Source organism: Sminthopsis crassicaudata, chromosome 6 (assembly GCF_048593235.1).
Source record: "Sminthopsis crassicaudata isolate SCR6 chromosome 6, ASM4859323v1, whole genome shotgun sequence".
NCBI classification, from domain to species: Eukaryota; Metazoa; Chordata; class Mammalia; order Dasyuromorphia; family Dasyuridae; genus Sminthopsis; species Sminthopsis crassicaudata.
In genome coordinates, this window is record NC_133622.1 from 251713939 (window position 1) to 251732513 (window position 18575).

At 57.4% G+C, this 18575-nt stretch overlaps 2 protein-coding genes across 9 annotated transcripts in view; both read right to left on the reverse strand.

Moving 5' to 3' along the window:
• Positions 1-1292: 1292 nt before the first annotated feature.
• Positions 1293-11089, reverse strand: LOC141545550 (RNA-binding protein 4B). Of its 4 annotated transcripts, XR_012483064.1 has the most exons (5): positions 10809-11089; positions 9454-9877; positions 3759-4446; positions 1910-1991; positions 1293-1674 (listed from the first exon to the last, which is right to left on the reverse strand). XR_012483064.1 is itself a non-coding variant. In XM_074272650.1 (4 exons), the coding sequence occupies exons 2-3, from the start codon at positions 9863-9865 to the stop codon at positions 3767-3769; spliced, it is 1092 nt and encodes a 363-aa protein (XP_074128751.1). In that variant the 5' UTR covers positions 9866-9877; positions 10809-11089; the 3' UTR covers positions 1782-1909; positions 3759-3766. The 4 variants fall into 4 exon arrangements, 3 of the variants coding, with proteins under 3 accessions (XP_074128751.1, XP_074128752.1, XP_074128750.1); XM_074272650.1 differs by lacking the exons at positions 1293-1674; positions 1910-1991 and adding an exon at positions 1782-1909; XM_074272651.1 differs by lacking the exon at positions 1293-1674 and having other exon boundaries at positions 1782-1991.
• Positions 11090-16867: 5778 nt separating this feature from the next.
• The window catches only part of SPTBN2 (spectrin beta, non-erythrocytic 2), a 38256-nt gene continuing 36548 nt past the window's right edge, over positions 16868-18575 (reverse strand). For all 5 annotated transcript variants that reach the window (XM_074272657.1, XM_074272653.1, XM_074272656.1 and 2 more), the window contains one exon: positions 16868-17642. In XM_074272657.1, the coding sequence (XP_074128758.1) occupies positions 17409-17642 (234 nt within the window). In that variant the 3' untranslated portion in view covers positions 16868-17408. The remainder of the gene's footprint in view (positions 17643-18575) is intronic.

Sequence of the window (18575 nt, forward strand, 5' to 3'; positions counted from 1 at the left end):
AGAAAGCCGGGAAGGCCCCCAGAGAATAATGGGAGGTGCGAAAAAATCAGTCTACACTGGGCCCGATGGAGTAACGGGAGGCACGAAAAACCCCATGAGGGGTCTACACTGGGCCCCAACAGGAGGCGCAAAAAAAAAAAAAAAAAAAAGAGGCGGCCTCTCCACTGGGCCCGATGGAGTAATGGGGGGTGCACAGGAGGGGTCCATTCTGGCCCAGCCCAGCCCGCTGGTGATTTTCCTTAGCCGAAGGTCCCACCACCAGCTTCCTGCTGTCTGAGGCTGCCCCCAAATGACCTTCCCCCTTAAAGTCCTTCACGACCCCAGCCCCCTTTCCATCCCCCTCATCGCTCCTGTGCTCACTCCCCACTTCATTGCTCAATGAACTTGGTACCAACTCTCCTCCAGCCTTGATTTTTGTGATAGCACAGGGAAGGTGCTTGGAAAAGTGCCTGACACACAGCAAGTGCTAAATAAATGCTCAATCCCTCACCAAATTTACATTCTGGTGGGAAAGTTAAGACTTGTCCACAGACAAACACACAGGCAAAGCAGCGTGGGAGGGAGGAAGGGACCACCACCCTCTGCAAGTGCTCCCCAGGCAGTGCTCCTCGGCCTATGCAGAGATGCAGCAGAGCTCAGCAGTGGGCTCCACTTTCCCCTTTTCAGGGTCCCTTCAGACATCTGGTGGCCCATTTCCGTGCTTGCTGGGTAGAGCTCACACAAGGTGGGGAGGGGGCAGGAGACCACCTACTTTTTAGACCAAGACAAGAAGCCGTGGCAGGTGGAGGATGCTAATCCAAAGCCACCTGTTAAATCACCGCAGGTTAAGGGCAGAGTCCTAACAGGCGTCTGTGAAATCCCCGGGTCAGGAGCATCGGGGACGGCCAGCGCTGTCAATCATTCCCAGATAAAAGGAGGGGAACTTGGAAGGAAGAGGAACCCTCGATGTTTGCCCACTCAGTTGAGCCACAAGATCCTGTAGAAACCAGGTTCCACCAGCTGCTCTCACCCAGTCAGGAAAACCCAAGTTCCCATCCCTCCTCAGACCTTCCTGGCTTGCAGACTTAACCACTGCCTGCCTTGGAAATAACAGCAGCCCTTCCCTGCCAGGGACATCGTGGGCTCCTATGAGCCGCTAATTGTAAAGCGCTTGGCACACACAGCAGGTGCTCTATAAATGCGGCTCTATCATTAACAGCACCCCCGCCCTCTGCCACCCGTCGAAGCCCTGCCCTTGTGCTACACGATCTGTGTTAAGTCTTAAATACCACTTAGGAGAACAGGAAACCAGATCATTAGAAACGTTTATTTATTCAAAGGGGGGGGGGGAGGAGAAGGGATGAGTCGCCTCCAGCACATGCTGGTACCATGATCAGAGGTCATTAAAAAAAAGCGTCCCGCCCCCCCCCCCGTGCCCCCTCACCCTCGCCCCCCTGGACCCCGGCACTCTCAGAAGGCCAGCTGCTGCAGCGTAACAGTCCAGATGGGGTGCAGAGTGAAAGCAAACGGGCTATTTGACACCAGACAGTCCCGTAAAGGGCCAGCAGGTCCTACTGCTGGGGGCCAAGGCCGGGAGCTGACCCCCCGGAGAAGCCGGGAGGGAGAAGGAATCCAGGTTCCCTCAGGAGGGGCAAGGCCAGCAGAGTCCTTCCCACAGCCCGGGCTGCTCACAGGCTGAGGAAAGAAGGAAATGTTGAATGAGAAGTTACACACAGCGCTCATTAGCCGGAGAAAGAGCCACCTTAGAAGAATTAAATTAAGGGGAAAACAAAAAACCACAGTTGGTCACAAACTCCTTTGTTTACTGAAACATGAAGCAACGGGAACATCCCGGCAAAGGGGACCGCGCGAGCGAAGCAAGTTCTCCCATACGACCGCAGCCCGAGGGTTCAGCCCGCAAATATCCTACCTGAAAGAGAGCACAACACAAGAGGCTTATACACTGTCCGGAGGACGGCTGGGCTCCGAGTGCTAAGGCCCTGGCTCCCATCCTGTTTGTCGAGAGAAAACAAGAGAACAAGCGTCAGTGCGGACCCCACGACTCCCCGGGGAGCTGCCCCCCAGGGGCGGGTGTGGAGCCCTAGAGGGAGCGGCCCAGGGCCCAGACTCGGGCCACACGTCTGCACCCCCCATCACTAATCAGGGCCCCAGACCAGGAGCAGCGCAGTGTTGGGGCTTTACAAGGAACACCAAGCATTCGGGTTCCTGGAAGATTGTGGGCACGTGGGGACCCGCCCCCCTGCAACGGGATGCCCGCCTGCCACTGTGTCCGGCTGATTCTAGCCTGAAAGATAACAGGTTTCTCAAAGTGGAGAATGAACTGAGCACAGACGGTAAGGAGCGTCCTTTGTCCTCACATCTACAGCCCGGACTTCCTGCTCTTGCTCCCACTGCAGCCAAACCCCAATAATTCACACAGGATCCTATGAGGTTTTCGCTGGCCAGCAGGAGCTGGGGAAGACCCTGAGCTAGCACTAGGCTTCTATCTCCAAGCAGCAGACCCAGGGCCGTGTCCCAAGGGCTGGCCCACCACTGACTGCCGTCTATCCCTGCAGCCTCATCACCATTGGGTGCCTCGGGGTGCTGAGAAGATGGCTGCCACCCAGGGCCCTGCTGCATCCTCCACCGGCTCTGGAGGCGAGGGGGGGGTGTCATCCTGGTGTGAGCAGGAGCAAGACTCTCGGGACCATTTCCAAGCCGTTTCTCTTTTTACCCAAGCACAAAACAGCTGTCTACACAAGGCAGACACCACCAGCATCCTGCTCGTGGGGCAAACTTATACGACCTTCTCTTTGTGCTCTATCTAAAGGGAATCAAAACCTGCCTTTGGCTGAGACTACAGCCTTGGGCTTCTCTTTAAGGGACGGACACCCCCTCATAAGAATGGGGGGACCCATGGCTGACATGGAACTATTTCTACCCCCCACCAAGGGCACCCACAGTTTGGGGCAGCTCCCCCTAATCCCACTATCCCAAAGAAATGTTTGGAGCCATCCTCAGTAGAGCCCAGTGCTGAGTGCTCAACCCCAGGGAAACATCTCCATTTCTAGCAAGAGCATCTCAGCTAACGCAGCTTAGAAGTTATCTCTCGCTTTCTCACTCTCCTCTTAAGTAAAATACATGAAAGAAAGCGGACGTCTCAGGCCGAGCTAGAAAGAACTGCCAGGAGACTCACGTTCCAATCTGATTCTTGGGCAAAGTGGCCTAGACTGGGCACGGGACGAGCTGCTCAGCATCCCAGAGAGCCTGAGGTCCCGGACCTGTGTTAGCTAGCAACAGTGAGCCAGATGCTCTGGATCTCTAAGGGAAGCACCCCCACGTGGGGCCAGATCTAGAACGGTCAGCTTTCACCAAAGGGTGGGGAAGGGGAGTCTCTCCTCATCCTGAATGATGTGATCACTCCCTACTTTGTCCCAAGGCTACAGAGCCCGGCGGTCCCTGGTTTTGCCCGTGTGCTGAAATGGAAATCAGTTAAGGATTGAGGCCCCCCCCCCCCAGTCAGGAGTGCTTCTGTCCTTGGGAAAAAAGGAACTGCTCTCAGAAAAGATGTTATAGGAACCTGGAATCAAAGGAAAAGAAACTTTCTGACCAGTGACCCTCCCGCCCTAGGCCAGAGAGAGAGGAGGTCAAAGGGTAACTGATACCTTGGCGAGGCTGTTCCCAGCAGGAAGCGGAGGGCTTTCTTCTCTACACAAAGCACTGCGTCCCTTTCACCTCAACTAAATCGAACCTCTCCGCCACACCCACCCCACTCTCACCTCGAGCTTTAAAAGGCCGAGTACCGCGCCCGGTCCGTATACTGGTCCCGTTCATACCGCGCCACGTCGTACAGAGAATTCCGCGCGGCTGCCGAGGCCTGGGACAGCTCATTCTCGTGCCCGTAACCGTAGCCCTCTCCAATAGTAGGGACCGCAGCTGCAGCTCGGCGCAGGGGGCTCCGGTCCCGCCCATAATAGGAGGAGGTAGCTGCGGTGGCAGCGGCGGCGGCGGCAGCCACGGCAGCGGTGGCGGCGGCAGCTCCTGAGGTCGGCAACAGGTGTCTATCATAAGGGTTGAGAGAGGTGGAGGTGAGGTGACTGGTCATGGCTGGGCTCTGGACTTGTGGGAGCTGGGACAGGGTCTGCTCTGCATAGTTGTACGCGGAGGCCGCCGCCGCTGCCGCCACCGCCTCATAAGACCTCACCCGGTAACGCTTATAATAGTCGAGCGCTCCATATGGATTGTTGTAATACACGGACTCCCCGTAGCCCATGGTATAGGGCGCGCGAACAGCTCCGTACTGCTCGTTATACTGCTCGGTCAAGTCTGCTACACGGCCCGTCCGATCCACTGGACACTCTTTGGACCAGTGGCCCTCTTTCCCGCACCGATAGCAGCCGCTCTGGTCTCCCATCCCGGGGGCGGTCCGAAGCCGGCTGGTGGACAGCTGCACGTGCATTCGTTTGCCTTGAAGAAACAGACGCGAGAAGGTTGCTGTTACTCGGTCCCAGCCCACCTCCCCCCTCCACAACCAAGAGTGAGTTGGGTCAGAACCGGACGCCCGCAGGAACACGCACACACACGCACACACGCCCCCCAGCTGCGGCCCTGGGGAGGGGAGAAAGCGCGTCCACCGAGCGTAATCAAGGTGAGAGTGGGAGGACTCGAATCCCTAGAAACTGGCCCTTTCCACTTCCCCAGTGGCAGAACCAAGTGTCCCTCCCCCGACTTTCCGATTATTTCGCACAGACAGACATTTTTTCCAAGTTTCTACTTCTCATTGCTAGGACTGCTACTCATTGGAACTCTGTCACGGAGGTTTCCAAATCAGTTTTTCAGAAGCACTTCAATTTGGAAAGACTTGGAAGTCATCTTTCCACCCCCACCCCCCATTCTTGCCATATACGGTCTACCCATAGACTGCGCTTAGTAAACGGAGCCGTCAGCGTCTCTGCACCTTGTGGTAGCCTTCCCTTTTGCAGGTTATCACCAGAGGGTTCTCAGGGGCTGGGTGTACAAGGCTCATCTGCTTCACTCTGCAGGAGGCCTGGGACTGTGAGACACATGGTCCACCTCCCAGTTACCCAACCTCTTCCACCAGAGGTCAGTCAAGGCCCACCGTGCAAAGGAAAATCACTCGTCTGCAGGCCCTCAACAAATGGAATTGGGACAAAAAGAACTTGAGACGGTACCAGTTTTCTGGGGACACTACGCTCGTCCCATCGTCCCCACAATGGAGATTTTCGGCATTTCGTCCTGCGGTGTTCGCCCCAAAAACTTCATGGGGGATTATCCACTCGATTAAAAATGGAGCATTTGCTTGAAGGCCTCTGGGCACCCAGACAAACATGCTACATCCATACTTCCCAGGAAACAACCATCTTGCCCAGGGACCCTCACAGGAAACACCCAGGCTGCTCAGAGGGGGCCTGGTGAAAAATGGGTACTTTGCCAGATAAATGGGTCCCACAGCGCAAAAGACTTTGGAAATCGAGGCAGCCCAGATGAGTCCAGTGCAGAGTACAGAGAGTGGGGATTGTGCGTTAGGATGACTCACATAAGGGCCGCTTAGAGCAAAACCAAACTGCATTTGTCCCCCTCCGTGATCAGCAAGATGCTACTCTTTAACAGACCTTGTTCTGGATGCAGCTATTCGACAGGAGGCCCCGTGCTCCACCATCCTGTTGGAAACAGCCCCGATTCAGAACGGCAGCCAGAACAGCGCCATGCACTGACCCTGAGAGGGGAGTGGGTTAGTGCACGAGCATCACTTTAGTAGAACGCATTCACGCCACAGTGCCTCAGCCTTCAACCAACCCAAACCTCATCTAGTCCCTGCCTCCTCCGGCTCAGAAAAATCCATGTTTCTAGCTCTGTCACCAACACCAACACAATTGCCAAAACAGATATCATGGTCATTAGCTGTGTTCTCAAACTCTTTAAGTTTTGACCAGGTCGTAAACTTGGCTATTTAAGTTTCCCCCATGTTCAAAACTGGAGGTTATTCAGGGTCCTACAATACTGATTGAACTTGGAACAGTTCTACAGCTACAAACTCAACATGGATAAAACCGATTGTGACCTCTGAAATTTGGACTGAGTGATTTACAAAATGGCGCTCTGAATCTGGTGTGAATTTTTTCAAAGCAGCCAATCAGAATGACATCCAGAAGCTCATTTTGAAGAATGTTTTTCCCCCTACTAACCAGGCTTTTCCAAGTTTCTGGATCAGCTTTGGAGAAGCGGGACCCCAGAGGCTTTCTATTCTTGCTGCTAGTTCCAATCTTCAGCCCTCCTTCATTCCTTTTGGTGGTTGGTAACATTTAGTTTGTAAACACCTACGGCATATTCTGTTTCTGTAGTAGTTGTGATATAGTAGTAGGCAACTAACTGTTTACCTGGAACTAAAACATCTTTCAAAACTGATGACTTTCCCATTTACTTCGGTAAGCTTTTGGAAAGGTTAGAGATGGGGCTTTTACTCGTGATTCCTGAAAAGCCTTACTAATAGCATCTGGAAAATGTCCTGCTTCTCTACTTCTACCATGTCTTAGGGGACACCAAGGCAAAGATATCTGAAAGAAGAATAAGAGGGTTAAAAACTGCCCCTCCCTGCTGCATGAGGCGTGACCAAATCTCCCAGGAGTGACTTCTGCACTTCAAGAACCCCCAGTTGACTGCCGGTGGGGGGCTCCCTCCCGGGACGGGTCCCAGCCCCTCCTAGCCTGCCCCACAGCCAGCCTGGTCATTGGCTCTTCCCGACTTAGCCAGGCAGGCCCTCCGCGTCCCCCACGGCTGGCCGGTCATGCCCCATGTGATGCTCCACTGGCATCTTGACAATCTGGGGCTTCACCTCCACACTGTGAGGCCCCCTTGCTCTGGAACACTAGTGGCACAGAAACGAGTCGTTTCCAGGTGGGAACATAAGACAACACTGTCATCACTGACCGAGGGGAGACCTGCTAGATTCCACCTGCGGCTCACAAGGGGTTTGCCAGCATTCCCAGAGGGCCGGGACACAGCTGGCAAAGTAGCAACCCCCCAAAACCTCATTTAAATGGCAAAGGCTGTACACCTGAGCCCTTGCAAATCATATTCAAAACAGCAAATTCTTGTTTATTTAGAGCTTCTGTAGGGGTTCCCAAGGCTTTCCATCATGTATAGCTGTGGACCAAGAGTTCCAGAAAAGACCTACTTAAATTTCTAGGCACCTTTCCTTTAAAAGAATGAGGGACTGCCTTTAATCCTAAGATGCCATGTAGCTTTCTTGGCTAGCTTGTCTAGAGAAAGCTTGGAGCTTTTTCTTTCTCTCCCCTGGGCACAGGCTTGATGCACCACCTCCAAATGAAAAGTCAAAAAAAAAAAAAGCTTTAAACTGTGCAGAATAGGTAAACGATCCATTTGGAAATGCTAAGCTGGAGATCTGCCAGGATCTCCTCATTAACACAGTCTGGAATCCTGCACGGACAAGTTTGTCCTTCTCATCTTGACATTTGGAAGTGGTGAGGCAAGCGGACCTAAGGCCCAGACTGTTGCGCCTGAGGAGAGGGCAACAAGGATGGAATGGCCAGGCAAGCTCAGGCACTAGCCCTGGCCTGGCAGAGAAGGCCCAGCAGCCTCCCGGGTGCTCTTCGAGTCTGTGTGTACACAAACATAAGGTTCGAGACCCAGTAGGCCAAAGAGAGGTTCTCAAGTTTAATCAGCTGGGTTAGTTGGTTCCTAATTTGCAGATTCTGCCAAATTTGAAACTTCTATTATCTACGCTAAACTTTTTCTCATCATCTGAAAAACAGAATTGGTTATGAAAAAACCTCACCTGACAACAACAACCTGGGATTTCCTTTCCCATGGGATGATGGGGAAAGCCAAGAGCTGGGCAGAGTTTATGTTCTAGACTCAAAAAGAAAATCTCTTCTAAGTGTTCCAGCCCCTCAAGAAGTGACTGAGTCATTTAAACCTTTTTGCCTCCTTCCCCCTTCCCCTGCCCCTAAACACACACATAACTTTCATCATTCTGTGATTCTTACTCAAAGGAATTAAAGGGGGGGATTTAAGGATAATGCTATAAACTACAGCATGGCTAGAGCTTGCTTCCTAATTTTTTTTTAAACTAGTTTGCATTTGTTTTCTTTAGAAAAGTTTCCAATCCCCCTCACCCACAAAAACCTTTTTATGAATGGGAATCTCCAGATCATCAGCACTCAAGGAAAGAAACCAGGACAGCTTAAGCCTCAGCCCTCAGCAGCTTCCTGCCCGGGACAGAGGACTAACAGTTGGATGTAACATTCCCATTAGCGTCAGGACACAATTCTCTCTGTTATCTCACTTTAACTTTCAATTCCACAAACATCATTAAGCATCTGCTCCGTGCAAGCCCTGGATACTGTTCTCATGACAACTGTGAGAGGCTCAAAGCAGGCTGCATTGCAATGCCGATTTTACAATAGGGAAAACGGGGCACCGAGAAGCAAAGTCCCAGAGGTCGTCAGTGGGAAGCCCGGAAGCCAGAGCTTGGCTCCCTAAGCCCTTCCTGAGAGACCGCGAGGGTGCCGTGACAGAGCACGTGAGCTACCTCATTCAGAGTCTCCCCCCTGGAGCTCGGCACAACCCCCTGACTCCAACCCCTTCATGTCTGCGAGGCGCTTGTCCAAGGTCCCGTGATGCAGTGGATACAGGCCCCTTCCCCCTCTCCCAGAATCTGCCTTCTTCCCTGCTACGCCCAATTCTACCACAGTGGTGAAGGCAAGGCCTGCCCGACCCCTCCGTGGGACCCGGAGTAACGGTCATCCGATTGTGCCTTCCTATGTAACAGAGACCACCAAAGACATTTCTTCCATTCACCTCCAAGTCTATGCATTTTCTCAGAAAAATCCAGCACCTTTTCTCTCTGTTCTAGCAATCTGTCAAGGGACACAGTGGTCACCATGGGCTCTTCTGCTCTGCTTATTTTGAAATCCACGAATGAAGAAACCCCAGACTCCCATTCCTCAGTGCGAGGGGGCTGCCCCGAGAGGCCCCCTCACTGCCAATCACCCAGACACTAAACAGGGGGTCCCTCGGAGAGCTCAAAGCACCAGGCAGTCCTCGTCCGACTGGAAAAAACAACAGCCACTAGCAACAAGCCAGCTCCCTTAGGGCCTGGATGGGAATGACCACAGGACTTCAGCCTTTCTCACCCCAAAGAGACACTATTCCTTGATGGACAAACTTGCAGAACACTAACCACTTAACAGTCTGGTCTACGGTTTGTTTCCCCAAGAAACAGATGGACGACATCTCGGGAAGCCAGCACGGGAAGGGGCCGAAGAACGTGACCCTGCTTCTCCGGAGGAAGCCGGCATGCTTACACCTGGCCCCCACAATCGCCCTCGGACGGGATTTCTGGCTACACCGGATGGCCACGAGGACGACCTCTGAGGGCCAGCTGCCCTCCTGACCTGCGCTCCCCTCTCCCCAGGCCCCAGGGCAGTTCACCTTGGAACTCGGTGTTGTCCAGGCCGCGGATGGCCTCCACGGCGTCCTCGGCGCGCTCCATGTGCACGAAGGCGTAGTCCTTGACGATGTCGCACTCGATCACGGGCCCGTACTCCTCGAACTTGGCGCGCAGCTCGAGGTTGGTGCACGTGGGGCTGATGTTGCCCACGTGCAGCTTGGTGGAGGCCTTGCTCTTGTTCTTGCTGGCCTCCACGTTGATGTTGACGCCGTGCAGCTTGTAGTGGTGCAGGTTGCGGATGGCGTCCTCGGCCGCCGTCTTGTCCTCGATGTGCACGAAGCCGTAGTTCTTGATGATGTCGCACTCGAGCACCTTCCCGTACTGCTCGAACAGAGAGCGGATCTCCTGCTCCGTCGCCTCGCGGGGCAGGTTGCCGATGAACAGCTTCACCATCTCGACAGCAGCCTGTGGGGGACAAGGATGCCGTCAGGGGGCCTGACCTAGTGACCCTGGGCAAGCCACTGCCTCAGGTCCTCAGCTCCACGGGGAGGGAGCAGCATTTACAGAGCGCTTGCTGTATGCCAGCCCTCTCTGAGCCTCACCACCCAGGGAGGGAGCAGCATTTACAGAGCGCTTGCTGTATGCCAGCCCTCTCTGAGCCTCACCACCCAGCGAGGGAGCAGCATTTACAGAGCGCTTGCTGTATGCCAGCCCTCTCTGAGCCTCACCACCCAGGGTGGGGGCAGCATTTACAGAGCGCTTGCTGTGTGCCAGCCCTCTCTGAGCCTGATCACCAAGGCTCAGGCCCAATGGCTGTGAGGTCACGGGGTCACAGTGGGGTCAGAGGTCAAAGTCAGACCTTGTGGGGGGAGGCTGAAGTCCCTCCCTTCCTGACCAGGAGTCCCCAGAGCAGGGGCGGGGGATGAAGGCGGATCCTAGGGGAAGCCTGCGACCTTCAGCACGTATTGAGCGCCTCTGTGTGCCTCGCGCCATGAGGGGATGAAGGGGGAGGGAGGCAGCTGTCTGGTCTGCAGGGCTGACACACAGCAAGCACTCAATAAATACTAGCTCGGCCTGCGGAGGCAAGGTTCGCATCCGGGGTGTCAGCTCGAGGCATGCCGGGAGGGGCGGGCATGTCCGCCAGGGCTCAGGGCTCAGTTTCCTCATCAGGAAGACCCCAGCCACAGAATGGACTCAGGGAGTCACCTCAGGGAGCCCTCCGGGCACTCGGAGCCCCGCCCCCTTCCCGCCCCTCCCCGCCCCTGCCCCGCCTCCCAGATAGCAGAGCCCTCCCCGGCCCCGCCCCGCGCCGGCCCCGCCTGCAGAGGCCTCGCCCCCGAACACGGCCCCCTCCCCCCCTCGTTCCCTCCCTGCCCCCCCCGGGTCCCGGTCGCACCTCCGGGGGCGGCGGCGGCTCCCGCGTCTGTCAGAGACAACCCGACAAAATGGCGACGGCCGCTCGAGCCTCGGCGCGACCTCCCGACTCCGCGCCCGCCTCGCGCCGCGGCCGACGCACGCACGCACGCACGCAGGAGGCAGGCACGAGCCCGGCGCGAGCGCGCCCGCCCGAGCACGAGCGCTCACCGCTGCGGCCAGCCAATCCCGCCGCCGCGCGCAAACAGCGTGAGCAGACGGGCGGCCCCGCCTTCCTTTCTCTCCGCCCACAGGGCGGGGCACGGCGATGACGCCAGAGCGCCCTGCCCCCGCCAGGCTACGCCCCCCAGGGCCGACCAATCCCCGCCTTGCAAACCCGGCCTTGTATTTTACGTCAAAAGGAAAGGGGCTGGACTGAACCATTGCGGGACTCTTTGAACGGAGGGTGTGGGGGGGAAACGGACTATTCCACTTGCAGCCGGGGAAGGTGGAACGTGGAATTTACGGCCGCCGGTTAATCAGTTTCTCAAAGGCCACGTGGCAGCGACGGGGACCGTTCCATGGAAGGCCAGGGCAGAGCCGCAGGCTGTCCCGGGCGCCTCGGGCCTATAGGGGCTGCTATGGGCCTTCATAATGGGTCATGCCACCCGCAGCCGGGCGGGGGTGACAAAGGCTGTAGGGGAGACGGGCGCGGGCGTTGTCGGGAAAGGAGCTCCAGCGAGCCAGGCCGCAAGCGCGCTATTGGTGTACACCCGCCGCGGCAGGCGCTCCCGAGCCCTCCTGCCCGGCTCCTGGGCACCCGTGAACCCTCTAAACAAAAATGATCATCCACGTGGAGCCCTTGGGGCGGGGGCGGGGGCGGGGGGCTGGGGCCGGATCCGAGCTTGCTGCTCGGCTTCCCCAAAGCTTCCGCGCGGATCTCCGCCGATAAAACTCTGCTCCCTTAAATGTGTGTGAATATTAGCGCCTTAGTCATTCCACGTATGGCCATCTTAAATTTTACAAACTCCCATCTGCTGCGAAAGCTTTGGTTCCACATCTGAAGCAACTTGGGAAATCCAGACTCTCGGTACGGCGCTTTTCTAGAGAAATCTCTCCGGAGGTTTGGCTTTTCTAGAAAACCCCACGAGATCTGGGCTCCTCCCTGGGGGGGTCGTATTTGAAAACCGATTTTCTTCAAGATTGATTCCTTTTCCCGCCGTTCTTTTTTATGCATTAAAACCGGGAATCCGAGAAGAGGTCCACAGGCATCCCGACCGCCGCCGGGGCCCAGGCGGCCGGAAAGGGAAGAAGCCTCCCTGGCCTCGGGCGGGTGCCTGGGAACCTCTGCCTGGCTGGGAGGGGAGCGCGGAAGCGTGCGTGTAGCGCCCCTCCTAGTGGCGAAAGGGAGGACTGCAGCGGGTCTTTGTAGGAGGGAGCGGTGAAGGCTTAGATAAGAACCCTAGGAGAGGTACCCGGATAGAAGGCAGGGCCCAGGCCCACAAGGGCTGAGTTCAGAGGCAGCCGCATTTCCAGCTGTGGGGCGGTCACATAAGTGCGTTTGCACATCTGTAAAGTGAGCTGGGAAAGGAAATGCAAGCAGCTGCCTGCCCAGAAATACCCCATGGGGATCCCTGCTGGACCACAGCAATCACAGGCCTTGGATTTACAACCTCTTAGAGTTCCCTTCTTCATTCTGGGGAAACTGAGGTCACAGAGGGAATGAGTGCGAGAAGCAGTTGCCGTCCAGGCTCTGGGGCTCCAAGGGAGTCAGCCGGGTCCAGAGTTAGTGTTGGAGGACCTGCCGGGCCGGAGGCCTTCTCTGCAGCTTCCGCTTAGCAGTGCCAGGCCCTGGCCTCCCTGCTCTTTGCACCCCCCACCCTGAGGGGAAGCCCAGATGCTCCACCCCAGGATCCTCTCTCATCTATGACCTTGTCTTCAGTCAGAGGCATTGAGTAAGTGCCTACTGTGTACCTTACCAGGCACTGTGCAAAGCCCTGGGCATACAAAGAAAAGTCAGAGGGAGTCCCTGCTGTGGAGGAGCTCAACTTCCAAGGGGAGGAGCAAGCGCTCCCCACACCTGACTAGATGCCTTGTTCCCTGTCCTGCTAGCCTCATCGTTAGCCAGACAAAAATGAGCATCCACGGGGGAGCCCTTGGGATGGGGGAGGGGAGGCTGGGGTCGGATCCGAACTTGGTGCTCCCATCCTGGCTTCCCCAAAGCTTCAGCCCGGATCTCTGCTGATAAAACTCTGCTCTCTTAAATGTGTGAATATTTAAATTTTAAAAACTCCCATCTGTTGCAAAAGCTTTGGTTCCACATCTGAAGCAACTTGGAAAATCCAGACTTTCCCGGTACGGTGCTTTTCTAGAGAAATCTCTCCGGAGGTTTGGTTTTTTTTTTTTTTTTTTAGAAAATCCCACAAGATCCATAGATAGTGGGAGTGCTCCCTCTCTCCCCGGGAGTGAAGGATGGAAGAGGGTCATCGTCGGGCTGCAGTTTGTCTGAAAAGGATCTGGGGATTTAGTGGACTGCAACCTCCAGATGACTCTCAGTGTGATGAAGCAGTGAGGAAACCTGTTAAGGCATCAAGGGGTGGGAGCAGCGAGGGGGCGCAGGGCATACCCCAGTCCTGAAGTCAGGGGGACCCGAGTTCAAATGTAGACTCAGACACTTCACACTTCCTAGCTAGGAAAGCCACTTAACCACAATTGCCACAGCAAAAAAAAAAAAAGGCTGAGCTTCCAGAAATAAGGAGTCCACAGAGCCCGTGCCCCCCTGGCCAGAGCCCTCCTGCCACGTACTGTCGGTTTAAGAAGGCTGATGTTAAGCTAGACAAACATTGAGAGGATGAGGCTAGGATGAGGAAGGCTGTCCCTCCCTCCCAGGCCATCTGAAGCTCAGTTGAAGGAACTGAGTGTGTTCACTCTGGAGAAGAAAAGGTCAGGGGAGCGGGGCTGCTGGGCCAGGGCCGGAACGGGAACGATGGCTGGAAATTACGGCAAGGAATATTTCGGCTGGAAACTTCGAAGGATCTGAGATGGCCGCCAGGGTTGGATCTGGGTTCAAGTACTGCCCCCTACCCTTAGTGACTACGTGAACAGCTTCCTGGGTGGGGCCTCAGGCTGCCTCCCCTGCCCAAAGGAGAGGTGACAACCACTCACTCTGACCCCATCCCCCCTTCCCTTGGAGGCCCACAGACTTTGGGGAACTGAGGAAAGGAAGCAAAGGTACTTACAGGAGGGTGTTAACTCAGTGGGATTGGCGAGATAATGGCTCTCTAGTTTCCCTGTATAGACTTAGTGTAGTGATGTCATGGTTCTCCCCATATATACTTTTTTTTTTTTTTTGAGGCTGGGGTGACGTGACTTGCCCAGGGTCACACAGCCAGGAAGTGTGAAGTGTCTGAGACCTGATTTGAACTCGGTCCTCCTGACTTCAGGGCTGGGGCTCTCTCCACTGCGCCCCCTAGCGGCCCCTCCCCATATGTACTCAGCATGTCATGGCTCTCTAGTTCCCATTATTCTCGGTGCTCAGTGTGGTGATGTCATGGCTCTGTAGTTCACACGTGCTCAGTGTTCTGTAATGATGTAATCACACTGAGGTATTAAAGTGCTGAGAGGACTGCAGAGGAGACCCTCCATCTTTGACCAGCCTCCAGAGAGCTGGCCCGGACCCTTCACACCCGCTTGGGACCCGCACCCCCCCTTCTGCCTCCGTCCCCATCCCCGAGGCCTGGTGGTCTCTAAGCCCCCTCGCTGCCAGGACGTGCTGGGCTCACCGCAGGGATGTGGCGGGATGCCCTCCTGGCTGCTGAAGCCCTGGGGTCCTGCCCTTGCTGTGACGCGTCTCTCCCGGTGCCCCTCGCCGCCTCCTCTGCCTCCCATTCTCAGAACTCAGGCGGTGTCCAGGGCGACCACCTGGGCTGTCAGGCAGCTGGGAAGGAGGGGTCCCGAGCATCTTTAACCCACTTCACAGATGAGGGGTTGAAGCCCCCGAGTGCGGATCCTGGAGCCGCTGTCTGTTGGGACCCCAGGGCCACCCGCTGCGTGCCGGGGGCTGTGCTCAGCTCAGTTTGCTCTTCCCTCCGATAGGGTCCAACCCTATTTAGGGCTCCTCCCTCCAAAGACTCGGTGAAGAATGGCGTCTCGTCAGCACTCGGGGGTCCTGGGCAGGCTCGCTTCAGTTTGGGCTCCCATTCTTAAAAGCCCGAGGAAGAAGGCGGCAGACGCAGATCGGGGCTTCATGTTCTAGCACAAACGTTCCCCAAATGGAAGGGGCTGCCTCGGGAGGTGGCGAGCTCCCCGTCCTCGGAGGGCTCCAAGAAGTCTTTGGATGACCATTGTGGGGAGTGTGGCCCGGCAGAGAGTACTGGCTTGGCACCCAGATAGCCTGGGTTCCAAATCTGCCTGACACTCGTGTGGCCCCATCTGGGGATTGATGGGGTGCAATCGAGCTTCCTGTCCCCCCGGAATCTCAGGGGCCGGGGCAGAGCCGGGAGGAGCTGCCTTCTCTGAAACCTGCTGCCTCGTTTTGCCTTGGATTCTGCGTTTCTGAGGGTGGGAACACTCTTGGGCCTCCCTTGGTTCTCTAGGAGAACCACAGGAGCGGGGCCCGCACTACGCCTTTAATCAGTGCTCGCTGACCGAATGACCTCCCCGTGAGGTAAATACCCTGGGTGGTCTCCGTGTTTTACAGAGGAGGAAACTGAGTCACAGAGAGGGTGATGGCCCCCTCAGTCATAGTGTGTCTGAGGCAAGGGGTTTTCCTGACTCACAACCAGTGTTCCTCCACTAAGCCCCCCACCTCGCAGGTGTGATCTGGCCCACCTTTCTCATTAAAAAAAGGTTCTGGACTTTCCCCATGCCAGCACCATCAACAAAGGCCAACGGGACAGGGGAGGAGGAAGCTGCGAGTCTGGGCGGCGGCCCGGGGTGCTGGTCAGGGCCCTTCCTGCTCTGCTCCCAAGCTTCCTCGAGTGTCTCTGGGCATTTTTAAGGCTTCCTGACCCTCCTTTCTTTCTTTTCACCCACAATTCCCAGCATCCTCTGCTCAAAGTGGATGGACCCTTAATGTCATCGGAGCTCAGAGGGTGCCTCTGTTGGCAAACCCCTCCCCCCACTCCCACCTCCCCCACCCACTCCCACCCAAATCCCCTCGCCCCCCACTGACACCCATGCCCAGTCCCCTTCCCCCTTCTCTGCCTCCAACTTCAATAAACAGGAGAGGAAGGACCCCCGATTTCCCCGGACTCTGCGTCTGGGTCACATCTGAAGGCCGGCCCCCCCCAACCCCGTGGTGGCAGTTCACGGTGCCTGCCTTCCACGGGTCACTGGGGGCCAGACTTTTTCACGTGGCCATGCCCAGGAAGGTGGTTTTATTACTTCTCCGCTGGGCCAGATCACATGCTCGGGGAGATGGGCGAGATAGCCAGGCTTGGCGGCCCCGGGCCCGTACCTAGCTGACCCGAGTCTCTCCCACCCAGCCCTGCACCCGGTTTGGTCATGGGTGGCTAACCTAGGGCGCAAGTGTCATGCCCCTCTTCTTTCCCAGGTGCCCGGATCCCTCATGGGATCAGCAGAGAGGGGCACTTCTGGAAAGGCCCCCACTCTCTGCCCTGGTGCCCGCTGACCTGCAGCTCCCGGGCTGCCAGCCACGGGGAACGTCGGGCTCTGGGGCCTGGGCTCGGATGGCCAGCCGGCCCCTCTTGCTGCTCTGCCCAGATGGAATCTCGGGCACCGGATGACTTCTTCCCAAGGGCCCGTGAATTGGGACTGTTACCCGTAGTTCTGACCTCGGGCCCGGGGGGAGGAGCATCATGACCTGAGCACTGCCATGAAGAAGCAAGCTGCATCCTGTTGGGGGTGGGGGTTTGTGGGGAATCTCTCCCATTTACCAGGGACAAAGGGCACGTGGGGGGAGGAGACACCCGCAGGGCGACATGGGGCCTGTGGGGCTGGTGAGGTCGGGGCACTGAGCTGGGCTCCCGTGGCTCTGGCCACTGCCCGGGGGGGACTCTTTTGGGAGGACGAACTAGAGAGTGGGACTCGGAAGGGGCTGAAGGCCTGAGGAGAGCACGAAAGCACACAGGAGGCCAGAGGCACAGAGAGCTGAGTGGTTTAATCGTCTCCACGTCCTGACGTGGCGGGGACTCCCCGGAGGAGCCCCTGCTCCCGGGAGCACGAGGAGAGGGAGGGGGCAGTGGGGCGAGCCCGTCAGCATCACCGGCTCCATCAGTTTGCGCTCCCGTCCCCAAGGCCCGTTTCACTCCGGCAGGTTCCTGCCTGGTTCCTACGGGACACGGAACAGGAGGAAGCCCGGCTGTGTGGGGAGGGGAGGCCTGAGGCCGGGACAGAGTGGGCGGCGAGGCCCCGTTTGGCAGAGGGTAACGGGGGGCCATCCCTGGCTCCGTGGGGAGAGGGGAGTGGGGGGAGCTGAACGGACAAGGGGGGAAAGATGAACCAGGGGCAGCCTGGGGCCTGTCGCCAGTCTGGAAATTAAATAGCAGAAGAAAAGAACCCCGGGCATCTCCAGTCAGAGCTCCTGGGGATGGTCCTGAGCAGTGGGCGGGGTCCGGCGCCAGTCCCCGGGGGCTGCTGCCCACCGGCTCCGAGGGCCGCGGTCCAGCGGGGCGACCCGCCCCTACTTGTTCTTCTTGAAGAAACTGAAGCGTTTTTCTCGATCTCTTTCCTTGCCCTCCTTGCTGCGCATGGTGACGGGACCCTCTGCGTTGGCAGGGGACACCGGGGGCATCGTCATCGCCCGAGTCATGCCCCGGGAAGCGCTGGGCGTCACCGTGTCCTCGGGTTCCGCGGAGGCTGGAGAGGCCGCGGCGATGGCCGCATTCACCACCCGCAGCCATGAGCTCATCTCCGCCTGCAGGACGAAGGGTGGGAGACAAGCGGCCATGGTTAAAAAAGGCGACCTGTGACCCAGCTCCCCAAGGGAGAAACCGAAAGACAGGGGTAGGTGGGCAGGGACGGCCTCCCTCAGGCTCACTGGCCCAAAGTCAGGAGCTGTGAGAACCTCTCTGTTGGGAGGCACCAAAGAACCCCCGGAGTGCAAACTGTGCCCTGGGAAAACGGGCAAAACTCCAGCCAAGATGGCGGACAGTGCTGGCGGGGCCAGGGGCAGCAGGCCCTTCCCTGAGCAAACACAGCTGCCTCTTGGGGAGGCCCGCGGTCTTGGAGCACTGCCCGGTAAAGGGCCGGCATCCGAGGCGAGTAAGGATTTTCACCCATGCGTGGCTAAGGGCGCAGGGCCAAGTGCCGAGAAGGCAGAGCCGGGCCAGAGGAGTCCAAACCATTAACCACCATGGCCGAGTTTGCTATGGGTCGCTCCTTAGATGGGCAAGAGGGCTCACTCCCGACCCAAAAGAGAAGGTGTTGGCGGGAGTGGCAAAGAACAGCCTCAGACCCTGTGGGCAGAGGTGCCGGAGAAACCCCCCAAAGCTGGACTGGTGCCCAGCGCCTCTAGGACAAGGGGCTAAGGCTTCTGGGGGAGCCTGAAGGCCTTCTACAGACCGGCCTGGATCCCTCCCTCCTCAGTCCGGCCTCGCTCTCTCCCTCCATAGTCCAGCCTGGATCCCTCCCTCCTCAGTCCGGCCTGGCTCCCTCCCTCCTCAGTCCGGCCTCGCTCTCTCCCTCCGCAGGCCGGCCTGGATCCCTCCCTCCTCAGTCCGGCCTCGCTCTCTCCCTCCGCAGGCCGGCCTCGCTCTCTCCCTCCATAGTCCAGCCTGGATCCCTCCCTCCTCAGTCTGGCCTGGCTCCCTCCCTCCTCAGTCCGGCCTCGCTCTCTCCCTCCGCAGGC